The sequence below is a fragment of the Peromyscus maniculatus genome, chromosome 5, assembly GCF_049852395.1.
Source record: "Peromyscus maniculatus bairdii isolate BWxNUB_F1_BW_parent chromosome 5, HU_Pman_BW_mat_3.1, whole genome shotgun sequence".
Lineage (NCBI taxonomy): Eukaryota > Metazoa > Chordata > Mammalia > Rodentia > Cricetidae > Peromyscus > Peromyscus maniculatus.
Genome location: NC_134856.1, coordinates 9486293 through 9499004, shown reverse-complemented (window position 1 = coordinate 9499004; position 12712 = coordinate 9486293). Strand labels below are relative to the sequence as shown.

General features: G+C 39.4%; 1 protein-coding gene across 8 annotated transcripts in view; it reads right to left on the bottom strand.

The window, feature by feature from the left end:
- Cnot1 (CCR4-NOT transcription complex subunit 1) overlaps positions 1–12712 on the bottom strand; it is an 89643-nt gene that overhangs the window by 1840 nt on the left and 75091 nt on the right. For all 8 annotated transcript variants that reach the window (XM_076571655.1, XM_076571659.1, XM_076571657.1 and 5 more), the window contains exons 40-46: positions 11455–11703; positions 9881–10044; positions 9406–9523; positions 8103–8204; positions 6745–6918; positions 4467–4616; positions 3446–3626 (exon numbers count right to left, since the gene is read on the bottom strand). In XM_076571655.1, coding sequence (XP_076427770.1) covers positions 3446–3626; positions 4467–4616; positions 6745–6918; positions 8103–8204; positions 9406–9523; positions 9881–10044; positions 11455–11703 — 1138 coding nt within the window. The remainder of the gene's footprint in view (positions 1–3445; positions 3627–4466; positions 4617–6744; positions 6919–8102; positions 8205–9405; positions 9524–9880; positions 10045–11454; positions 11704–12712) is intronic.

The window sequence follows — 12712 nt, the reverse complement described above, 5'->3', positions numbered from 1 at the left end:
GTTTTTTGCTTTATTTTAAATACTTTCCATGTTATGAATTAGCAAAATTCTTACATATTTCTTGGGTTTTTTTTTTAAAGATTGTGTTTAACCTACATGTTAATAAAAATATTTTACTAAAAATCTTAAGGGGCCAGAGAGATGGCTCAGAGGTTAAGAGCACTGGCTGCCCTCCCAGAGGACCTGGGTTCAGTTCCCAGCAACCAATTTGCAGCTCACAGCTTACAACTGTCTGTAATTCCAGGGGATCCAATACTTCACAGATACACATGTAGGCAAACATCAATGCAAGCAAATAAATTAAAAAAAAAACAAACAAACAAAAACCACTTAAGTGAAGGCCACTGTTCTTTATTCTACAGATCTCCTTTAATGTCTCAACAGTGGAGACCTAGTTCTGTACTGTTTTACCTCCTGTCAGATAAAACACTATCTTATCTAGCACTTGGAAAATTGCGTGTATACTTTGAAGTAAGCACAATGAAAGAAATGTCTTCCTATGATGAAAACAGTCCTGGCCTCAAAGCCCTTATCTTCAGGGTCTTGCCCCCAAAGATCCTTACACTTTGAAAAGCAATGGTATATTGGTAGAATATTGGGGGAAGGGAGTATCAAATCCAGAATCTTCCACTATATACAGATGGCAATAGATCTCTTATCCAGATTTGATTGTCTTGTTTGTACAGCTACCACAAGGACCCTTAAACACTAAAGGATGTAACAAAATTCAATTGTTAAACTTTGCTTTTATGCTCAAGTATCTTCTGAAAATAGGTAAGTACAATACCAATCTATGTATCAGATATAGTCATCCTTTCAGGACATGTAGCAAAGTTAGAAGTAACAGTCCTAAAGCACGCTGTAAAAATAAATCGGTCATATGGCCCAACTCTACCTCTCCTTGGCATATGCCCCAAACCACAACATCCTATTGGCAGCACTTGCTCAGCCATGTTCACTGCTGCTCTATTCCTAACAACTAAGAACTGGAAACAATAACGGGAACGCACATTTACACTATGGACCACTTATTCAGGCTGACCATGCTCCCCAGAGCCAAAGAAAGAATCGTGAACTCTGCAGGTAAACTGATCTAGTAGAAATGATCTGAGCTGAGCAATGACAAACATCTCATGTTCTCTTTCTCTCACTGCAGCCTCTTGGTTCCAAATCTTCAGATGTGAGTACACATCCTGGAATATTTGGGGAAAGAATCAAAGTAAGGGATGCCTGAAAAAGTCATAGGGAATCATACTATTAACTATTTCTTTTTTTTTTTTTTTTTTTTTTTTTTTGGTTTTTCGAGGCAGGGTTTCTCTGTGTAGCTTTGCGCCTTTCCTGGAACTCACTTGGTAGCCCAGGCTGGCCTCAAACTCACAGAGATCCGCCTGCCTCTGCCTCCCGAGTGCTGGGATTAAAGGCGTGCGCCACCACCGCCCGGCCTAACTATTTCTTTAAAAAAAAAAAAAAAAACCATAATACTTATAAATCTATACTTAATATAGTTTAATGAAATTTTCTCCTCTGGGTTGACAATGCTTCTAACACCAAAAAACACCTAATTAAAAAAAGTCAACACCAGAATGAAAGGCCCTTGAGTTGTTGGTCAGTGTTATCCAAGAGACTTCCAAAACATAGGCTGTTGCTATATTGCCTTTGGTTGCCCCAGAAATCAAAGTTAAGTTCCTCCACCTTTTGCTGAAGACACCATGCATGCACTTCAGACACAGGGCCCTGAGGTCTCTGAGCCTGGAACTGACCTGAATGCCTCTTTCCTGAAGACCAGCTTTCAAGGTACCATGCAAACTACCAGAGGGAGGAAACCAGCAGTCCTATCCAGCTGTGATGCCTATGAACCACACCAGTGACCAGCATGGCACAATAGATATCCCTAAGGTGCAGTAGTGGTACAAACACCTTGGTGGTAACCAACAGCTCTTCCACTGGACTTAAGACCCACTCAACTAGGTTAACAAGACCCGGTACTGGAAACCTAGCCAAGTACCCAGGGCTAGTAGAGTCATGGGTCTTGGAGGAGAAGCTACAACACTACTGCACTAAACCAGCACAATCCCTATTTCCACTCTAAATACCTGAAATAGCTGTCTACAGACCCACAGCAAGTCTAATGCTAACCCTGCCTCAAGGAAACTTATCTTTGCAACAGAGGCAACCACAACCAGTCAACATGCTGAGATGTGAAAGCAATGGCTGCATCTACAGAGTCCTCCCACTTCTAGGGCCCGGGAGACACTGAACAAGAAGGAGGTGGAGAGACTGTAAGAGGCAAAGGATCAGAGAGTTTGTTGTGAGATCGTGCTTCCTAGGAATGTGAGGAACTACACTCAAAGTCTCAACAACCGCCTAAACATGAGCTGACCAAGGACAACAGCAATAGACACGCTAACGTGGACAGGGAAAGTCCAGGAGGCCTCAGTCCTACACAAACAACTCCAGGCACGTAAGGAAGGCTGAGAGTGGGAGAAATTGTCTTCCCCAGGGAAGAACAGTTTCTCCAAAAATCAAATGGTCAACCCTGAAAACACACACAGGTAACATTACACAGACTCAGCGGGTGATAAATATTTAAGAATAGCTATATAGTCTTAAGTAACCCAGTGGTTCTGCCTGAACTCATGACACCATGGTGGCATACTGGCAAAAGGCTGGACTCCGCTACATCCGGTTGTCCTAGATCTGTGCAAAAGCAGCAGCATAAAACAGTGAAAGTGAAGGAGTACTAGTCAACTCTGACTGAAGCATGAACTGCTAAGTCCTCAAGATGAAGACATGTTGTAGCAGACTGATATCAAACTAACAAACTCACCTCCTGGGGACAAAACTACCTATATCTTGTTGATATACTGACTATGCCAATAAATTGACATGGTTCACTTTCCCCCCCAAAAAATGGGGAAGGGGGGAAGAATATATATCTATATACATATATGAATGCACTAATAATGACAAAGATGTCATTAATTTGAAAGGCAACAAAATGAGCAGAGCTTAGTAAGCACCTAAGCTGGGGATACCGAACATTGACCACCAAAAGAAATGAAGCTCAACCAAGAGACAGACCACTGTGACTTATATCGTATACTTCCTACAGTAACAGGAAGTTCTAGTCCTTCACTTTCTTATACATTTAATAACATGTTCTGCTCCCTGGTAAGTAGACATAATAAATGATAGAAAAGACAGGCTAATAAATAAACAATGTAGCATAAGCCTCTGTCATAGGCTACTAAAAATATTTATTTTACACATTTTACTGCAATCAGACATACCAACATATTTACTGACATAGGAGGAGATTTGGGGCAATTTTCTTCACAATTTATGAAAAGAGCATTCATTAGTATGGCTTAAAGGGATTCTTGTGATTTTTACCTGTGGCAAAATAGAGAGAACCTGATGATGTAAATTGGCCAACTTCACTCACCCTCAGTGTCTAAGTCCACAGCCAGATTCTGGAAGATGTCCATGTGTGCCGAGTGGGTGATGGTGCTCATTGATGGCGTGCTGCCCTTGTTGTGGATGTGTGCGATGGCCTGAGTCCCTACATAGAGCACCAGTGCATTGATAAGCTGGAGGTTGTAGCGATTGCCAGGTTCGTTAGATACCTAAACGGGCAAAAGAGGAAACTTTACCAGAGAACTGACTAGCTTTCTTTTTTCCAGAGAGAGGATCTCACAATGTAGCTCTGGCTGGGCTCAAACTCAGAGATCCACCTGCCTCTGCATCCCAGTGCTGAGATTAAAGGCGTGTGTTACTATTTCTCAATCCTTCTTAAGGCTCTCTAGAAGGGATACATTCTTGATATTTTTTTGATTTAAATAAATCTGCTCAGCATTGTGAGCTGTACAAATGTACAGCTGCCATAAGAGTAATTCAACCAGCAAATGTGAGTTCCTTTGGGAAACCAAATACTATCACTTTTCACACGATATAGCTATAAAATAAGGTTTATCCATTCAAAACAAGCATAACCTCAATTATATACATTGGGAAAAATAAGTTGTTGTATAGTGTGCTAACACTGGAATACCAATAACACTTCAAGTCACTCTATAAAGCAAATTTAACTGCAATCCTTTTATTTAGCAATGTCTTTTCCCTAGTAGTCTCATCTATAACTGGGTCAATGATAAAATGTTAGCAAAATATAACCCAGTTAAGCTCACCCAATGAACAGGTATGACAATGTTTTGGTGTGTATTTTTTTGGGATAAGGTCTTGTCACTGTAGTTCGGGTTGGCCACAAACTCGTGATCTGTCTGCCTCAGTTTCCTTAGTACCAAAGAAACAGGTGTGCATTCCACATCCAAATTCAACCATGTTTCTAAATGTATAAATCAGGTTGGAAATACTAACTCCAAAAATAAGACATAGAATAGACAGTGCACACAAAGTGCTCTGTACAGAAGACTCAGCAGAGAACAACTTAAGTCAAACCAATTAACCTGTAGGTTACTGCGAAGATCCGACAGAAAAGTGACAGGAGATCGAGTTTTAAGATATGAATCCAAATCCTTTTTGAACTGAGGTGGCATCACTCCAGTGAAATTGGTGAGGATTCGAGGTGCAATGTTAATTTCACTCAACATGTCCACCTGTTAAATATCAAGAATCAGAATCAAGCACAGAAGTTAACAAATCATACTGAAGACAGAAGTGTTTGGACAGCTTTCTAAAACTAGACACACGCACATGCAGACTGTGACTATTACATGTTAGACATTTCTCATTATTAGGAAAGAAATTAAAGAATATTTCTGTGGGCTGGGCGGTGGTGGCACACGCCTTTAATCCCAGCACTCGGGAGGCAGAGCCAGGTGGATCTCTGTGAGTTCGAGGCCAGCCTGGGCTACCAAGTGAGTCCCAGGAAAGGCGCAAAGCTACACAGAGAAACCCTGTCTCAAAAAAAAAAACAAAAAAACAAAAAAACAAAAAAACCAAAAACAAACAAACAAACAAAAGAATATTTCTGTGAAGGTCTAATTTGTACTATTAATCAATTTCTTCCAAACTAAGATTTCCAATCAGTACAGAAGGAGACTCCACAACTCACCACCAAGAATTCCAGCCACCAAAAGAAGCCCCAGCCAATTAAGAGAATGTTATATGCTTTTTAAGATGTACTTGAAAGGGGCTTAAAAAAGAGCTGAGAGCAAATTAAGACTAATATTTTTAGATATAAAGCAAAGGACAATCAAACCGCAACAGATCCAGGGAGGCTACCTAGCAGGGGGGAATCTAGATTGGGTTTGCCCAATCACTGGGCAAGCTTTAGTGAAACATTTCACTATTAGGATAAGAATTTGTACTGTATCAAGCTGATGAAAGAATATGCTGGCTGTACTTTCAGGAGGAGAGGCTAAAACCTTTTTAGATTATGGATTAGCCTACAGAAAAATGTCTGCCATAAATCAAACAACACAACTTAAGTAAAACATAGCTCTCTGAACAGATGAAGATAGGTTTCTTCTGTATCCCAGAATCTAATCAATATTTATATGTATAATTCAGCTATTATTTGGCTTAAAAGGGCTTATTGGAAAATGTTATCATTTTTACTATTTTCTACAGAGAAAATATTTTCCAGTTTCAAATAACCATGGACTCTTGAATAATAACCTGCTCAAGCTATCTGTATATTATTTCTCCTTCAGTTATACATAAAATGTTTTTACATGTAAAAAAAAATGACAAATATTATAGAATTGTATTACATAAAATATATAGAATATACAAATTCATAGAGACAGAAAGATTAGATGTTATCTGAAGATGGAAAAGAAAGGAAAATAGAGCAATGATTTCCTAAGTACAGAATTTCTGTTTTATGTGATGGAAAAGCCCTACAAATGGACAGTAGTATCAGGATATAATATCATGAATGTAATAAATCAATACAATTAATGTAATTAATGTAATTAATATCATAATATAGTTATTGCATGAATACTGCAGATGTAACTCAATGAATACCACAAATGTAATGAATATCATGAATGTAATTAGTGAATGAGTATCATTAATATCTTGAATTCATGCCACTGAATTATGAACTTAAAAATGGTTACAATTGAAAAAAAAAGCTAGTATTTATGTTAATGGTGGTACGATTTTTAAGTGGTCTCTTTCCTTAAAACAACTTAAACACATGCACATTGAAACTTGTAAACTATAGATACTGCAAAGACTATAGTTTGTTCTTCAATTATGCAGCAAGGGACCAGCAATTGCCCAACATTTAGTCTGGGGTCCAATAATTATACCTCAATTTAATATCAAAATTATGAGAGACAGTAAGCAGAAAAATAGTATGAACCAATATTCAGGGATAATATCATATCCATCAAGACTAGTAACAATTAGCTACCCTAACAGAACCATAACCTAAAGCACACATGTGTTGGAGAAGGGGCCATTAAATACAGTGATTTTAAACAGGCTGATCAGAGAAAGGGCTGAAATATTAAAAAACAAAAACAAAAAAACAAAAGTCTTCCTTTAGGAGCTGCAAAGATAGCCCAGTGGTTAAGAGCACTGCTTTTCTTGCAGAGGACCTAATTTCATTTCTCATTACCTACATGGCAGCTCACAATCTCTGATTCTACTTCAAGGGGTCCACTACCTTATTCCAGCCTCTACACATGGTACACATAAACTCACACACACATACATAGATTAGAAAATTGAAAAGAAAAAAAAAAGCAAACCATGTTAAAACTTTACCTTCAGATTAGGAGTGAATGGGTCTGGGAGCCTCATATTTCTTGGGAAGGCACTCAGGATCAAATTTCTTAACTGGATACAATTAGGAGGGATCACATCACAGAACCCATAATGGTAATCACAAAGGAACTCTGGGAAATCATGCAAAAGAACTAGCAGCACTCTTAGAGTACCCTACATAAAAAGGAAAAATGTTCCACACTAAGAAAGCAGTATTTTTTCCTCTATCATGAATTTTAACTCAGGTCAAAAAAGCCAAAAGTGCATGTTAGTAACAAAAACAAAAACAAACAAAAAATCTATAGACTTTAATCAACAAATATAGTTAAGATTATAAAAATAATTATAAGTAGAAACTGAAACCATGAAAAATTAGCTTTGGGAGCTGGAGCCTTAAATAAAGTGCAACAATACATTCTGCACAACAATACAACGATGCAGCATCTATCCTCAGAAGCTGGAAAGAGAACAAAATCTAGCCAAGTTTAAAGGGAGTGGGGATGGGACATACACCACCTGAAAATGGGGTGAGAGCAAAGCTAGCTTTTGCTAGTTCTCGAGAAGTTTAGGAAATTCAACAATTCTGATACACAGGTGGCAAGAACCCCTTAGCAACCTGAGATAGCCTACTATGTGTAAGAAGGCCCTAAGTTTGATCCTCAGTGCCACAGAAAAGTAATTAAAACTTCAAAATGCGAACAATCCCAGGGGAACACGGGCAAACTACTGGAAGGAACATCACAGAAAGGGTTCATTCATACACGAAAATCTCATTAAGAAAGTCATCAGGTGGTACATGCCTTTAATTCCAGCAGGAGAGACAGGACTGCCTCAAGAAATAAGCATCTCTGGAGAGATGGCTCAGCAGTTAAGAACACCTGCTACTCTTGCAGAGAACCAGGGTTTGATTCCCAGCACCCACATGGTGGCTCACAACCATCTGTTACACCAGTCCAGGGGCTCCCAACATCCTCTTCTGCATTCCTTGAGCCCCAGGAACACACATGCTGCATATACATGCATGAATGCAAAAGTCATACACATAAATCTAAGGAAAAATGTTAAACAAACAAACAAACAAACAAACATAAAAAACATTAAGGAAATAAAAGTTAAATTCCCAGTGAGATTGTACCAATTACTAAACTGGTTGGAGGTTGGGGGGGGGGGGGCAGAGGAGATTTATATAAAGGATGGGGGAAAATCAACTTTCCACCCAAACCTTAAACTGGGAGAGGCACTTCTAACACTGGAGTATTCTTACATAGGGCCTCTGAGCATCCTGTGTTACTGTAAAAGCTTAATAACAACAGACCACATTAAAAAAAAAAAATCAGTTATTTGTAAACAAAAATTACCTTGTAGAGGATTTGCATAGGTTTAGTGAGTTCCACATTTCTAAGGAAAGGTGCTAAATACTTGAATAAATCAATCAACAGCTGTGCATACATAGGCCACCCCTAAAAGAAAGAAATGTGTATGAGTTGTAGTGACATGTATGTAGAAGTTGTTCAGCTATCAAAAAGTTGCCCAAGTCACTACACTGTGCTAAATGTCAGAGCCTCTCATAGTATTAGCTCAGTGTGGTGGGGAACACATGTCTCTAAATCTCATACACAGGAACACAAACATTCAACAAAATAAAAAGACTAAGTATTAAGGTAGTGGATGATGTTTTCTGGAATAAGAGGATCCCAGAGACTGTGGGACGTATTTATCTTTGTGCCTGTAAGAAAACTAAGAGAGTCGGGCTGTGGAGGCACACGCCTTTAATCCCAGCACTTGGGAGGCAGAGTCAGGCGAATCTCTTTGAGTTTGAGGCCAGCCTTGTCTACAGAGCGAGATCCAGGACAGGCACCAAAACTACACAGAGTTTCTGTCTCGAAAACTTCACAGAGTTTTCTGTCTCGAAAAACAAACAAACAAACAAAACAAAACCTAAGAGAAAGGAGACCACCTTGAGGAAATTTAATTTCAGATAAAATACCAAATCAATTGCAGGCTGGTTTCCATAATTCCTTCTTTCAAGTCCTGGATCTCAACTATTTCTTTTCTTATTCCCAACTCCTAGTAAATAACCTTGCTGAATTGATAGCATCAATTCTATACTTTCAGCCAAAAGTGGCCTGCTTACTGTGTATGTCCCAACCATACCAATTACATTTCATCTTCTTGTGTGCACACCATGCATGTATCTGTGTGCCATGGTTTGCATATGGAAACCACAGGACAAAACCAAGTTCATTAAGTCATTATTTCACTTTCTTGCCCAGTTTACTTCAACACATAGTAGTTACATTTCTTTCTGGTCTCAAGGGCCAAATGAAGGTACTATATGTAGTAGTCTTTTACCATTTAATTGCAAAATGAGAAACTTCTCATATTAAGTATTGTTAACAATGCAAAGCAGTAAGAGACCAAAAGAGACGGTCCATAACAAAGCTAGAGAAGCATATCTGGTCACCCAAGAAAGCCTTTCGGTGTAGTCAAGTACTTGATATGCCTCTTTATATGCTGCGACTGGACATTTAGTAATTACCAAGTAACACACTTGAAGAAATTAAACTACTACTAAGTAACTAGTGGAAATGGACACAAACAGTGCTAGCAAGCCCCCGGTAGTTACAGGCTTCCTGTGTAGGAGATAAACTGCAGCCACACCTTCTGCTGTGGCGTATGTGCCAACATTCTTGCAATAAAGATCCGATGGGAGATCAACTCAAGCCAAGCATATACAAAGCCAGGAGCTTTGGTAGGCCTTAAGATGTGGAATGTATTGCTGAAAGAAAAATTTCAGAAGCTCAAACTTCAATATAGTAAACAACACATGAATGTAGACAACATGCAAGTTACTTTACAAAAACCAACTTGTTCCCAAACATACCAATGTTCTACCTGATTTTTACTACACTAAACCAATAAATAGTCCTTAAATCTTAGCAAGGCACACGGCACAGCCTGTGCTACCTAGTGAGAACCACCATCAAAAAAACAAAGACCAACAATCAAGTTCAGTGTGGGGGCACATGCCTGTAATTCCATCCTCAGCAGCATAGGAACTCTGGAGGGCAATCTGAGCTCTAAGACCCTGGGTCAAACAACAATAAATGGAAATCTCTACTAACCCACCACTCACCAGAAAGCTGTAAGAGTCTGGAAATTAATGGTTTCCAACACATGCTCAGGTGCATTGAGCTCCAACAGCAGCATAATAAAAATCCTATGGTAGGGAAGCTGCTGAAATTCACTCTGCCGCACATCATGATCCTGTAGGAGAACTCCCACTACTATACCGAGAACCTAGACAGAATACACAGATTATAGTTCATCAGTCACAGACATAAACCACCTGGTGCTTTCAATTTATGATATTTAATTTTACTTATTTATTTAGCTTGGCTTTTTGAGACAGGATTTCTCTGTGTGTTTCTGGCTGTCTTGGAACTCACTGTGTAGACCAGGCTGCCCTCAGACTCATAGAAATCTGCCTGCATCTGCCTCCCAAGTGATGGGATTAAAGGTGGGTGTCACTACCGCCCAGCTAAATCATGACTCTTTTATATTCTTGAATTGAATCTAGGCCCTCACAAACACTAGGTAAGTATTCTATCACTTGAGTGCTATCTTCAGGCTTTTCTTTACTTTTGTGACAAGGTCTCACTAAGATGCCCAAAAGTAGACTTTGAACTTGCAAGCTTTATTTTTGTGATGTTCCTGCCTTACCCATCTTCCAAATACTTACAAGACTGCACCAAAGGACAGGCTTACCCTGCACTCTATCAACAATGAAGGAAAAGATACATGCCACTTGAACACAAATTTCTATGCTGGCAGTCAAAGGGACATTTGTTTTGACTCTGTGTTTTCTTTGAATTTGATTATCATTAAACCAATATTGAAAACTTCTATATTCTCCATAAATGCCACCGATTTTTCTAAAGCTATAGAAACCTGGATGTCTCTCCCATTTCATCATATTGAAATCCAACAATGTTAAATCTTCTAATGTGACTTAATGTCAACAAGGAGAAAATGGTTTTCACCCTCTCTTGACATGAAGTAGGTCAGCATTCCACTCAGTCTGCACACCGATCAGTGGGGGGATAGTAAGGACCTACTTGTATTTCTCCAAGAGCACAATCTACGGTCAAAGTTTACCCATTCTTGCACTAGTCTAATATTCAACTTTTTAAGAATCCCACTGTACAAATCAGGTCAGTAATAAATGTCACTCCTGGCACTGGTCTCACCATCCAGACACAATTGGGGGTGAGAAGACGCCACATACCTGCTAGCTCCCGATGGGATCATCACTATCATCATCAAACACCAACACACCAAAATACATCATGATTCTCTCACTTTTTAATTCTGTGAAACACTATTTTCTCTTAACTATGATGAATATTATATTTCATTTTTGGATGGAAAAAAGCTACTACAAAAGGTTTTGGGGGCTGGGGGTGATGATGCATGCCCCTTAATCACAACACTTGGAAGGCAGAGGCAGGCAGACTGAGGTTTGAGGCCAGCCTTGTCTACATAATGACAGCCAGCCAGGGCTACACAGTGAGACCCTGTCTCAAACAACAACAAAGGGTGTGTGGTGTTTGTGTGTCTGAGGGTGGGGGTGGGGGAACGACATATAATACAATGGAGCAGAAAAAAGAACACAAAACTCTAAGGGTCAAGAATGGACTCCAGACAGACCTTGTTCAGCAGATTGATCTTTGTGACAGTGTTGGTGGCCTCCCCAGAGTGCTTCACCAACAGTGCAATGAGGCGGACAAAGGCATCGAGGTTGTGATAGCACTTGGCTCGGATCATGGTGGGGTTGGCAGCAGGATTGTGCTGCTGCTCGGCTTGAGCACGGTAACTGATTTCAACACACATTTCAGTGCAGAGACGGAAAAACCTTGTTATGAGGTCGTCGGTCTTAAGTATTCCTTGTTGGTGCATCTGCAGTGGGAACAACCAACCAGCTCGGTGAGTCCACACTCAAAATCAACTTTACATGTTAGCTCTCAAACAGCCACACACTAGCTTATTTCCATTTCTAATTCTTACTTTGTGAAAAGATGCCATCAGAAAAATGACTCCCCTATTATTAAGGAGCCACGGCAGAGTTCCTTCCAGTTTTAATTCATGGAGAAGACGGAACAAAGATATACCATTAAAGCTTGAACAAGAGAGTATCTACAAATAATCTGGAAAATTATATAAATAAAGCTAACTTTTATAGAAACTCTCAAGGTGTTAATATATTGTTCTCCCAGGGAGACTCAGTTGCTTGTACATTTAAGTTCACGTAAGTAACAATTCTCAGACACCCTCCTCTTATTTAACCAGTGGCGAAGCTTTTGAAACTCCAGCCATCTGCAGAGAAATCATTAATTTATTGAATAAATACTCAGAATTATGTTATTTAAATGTAATGACCTTTTATACTGTTATAATTACTGGAAAAGGTGAGTTTCAGATCAGGCAGGGCTACATAGCAACACTGTCTCAAAAAATAATGAAATAAATAAATAAATAAATGAAATTTAAAAAAGAAAAAGAAAGCAACAGGGAAAGTAACATTAAAGCAGCAGAACTATGGGTGAGTGCTTACTCAACAATCGAAGACCCAATTTGGGGGCAGCAGAGTCCTGTAAGGTCATCTTGGAAATCTTAAACTATTGAAGTGTCTTGATAAACAACAGAACAGCTAAACAGGCTGAATTATGAAGGAAGGCCAACAAAAGGATCTTACTCCACACTGAGATGTGAAAACTTTGCAGTGGAAGAAAGAACACGTGCATGGCAAAGCACAAGAAGTAAAAAGGAACTCCCGGAAGGTCTGCTGCAGTAGCTCCCCAAGAGAAACAGGTGACAGCCAGCGAGAAGCTAGACAGGAACCACATCCACAACCGCGACACAGCAATGCCACAAACTCCCACGCATTTGATTTCTTCCAATGGAATGA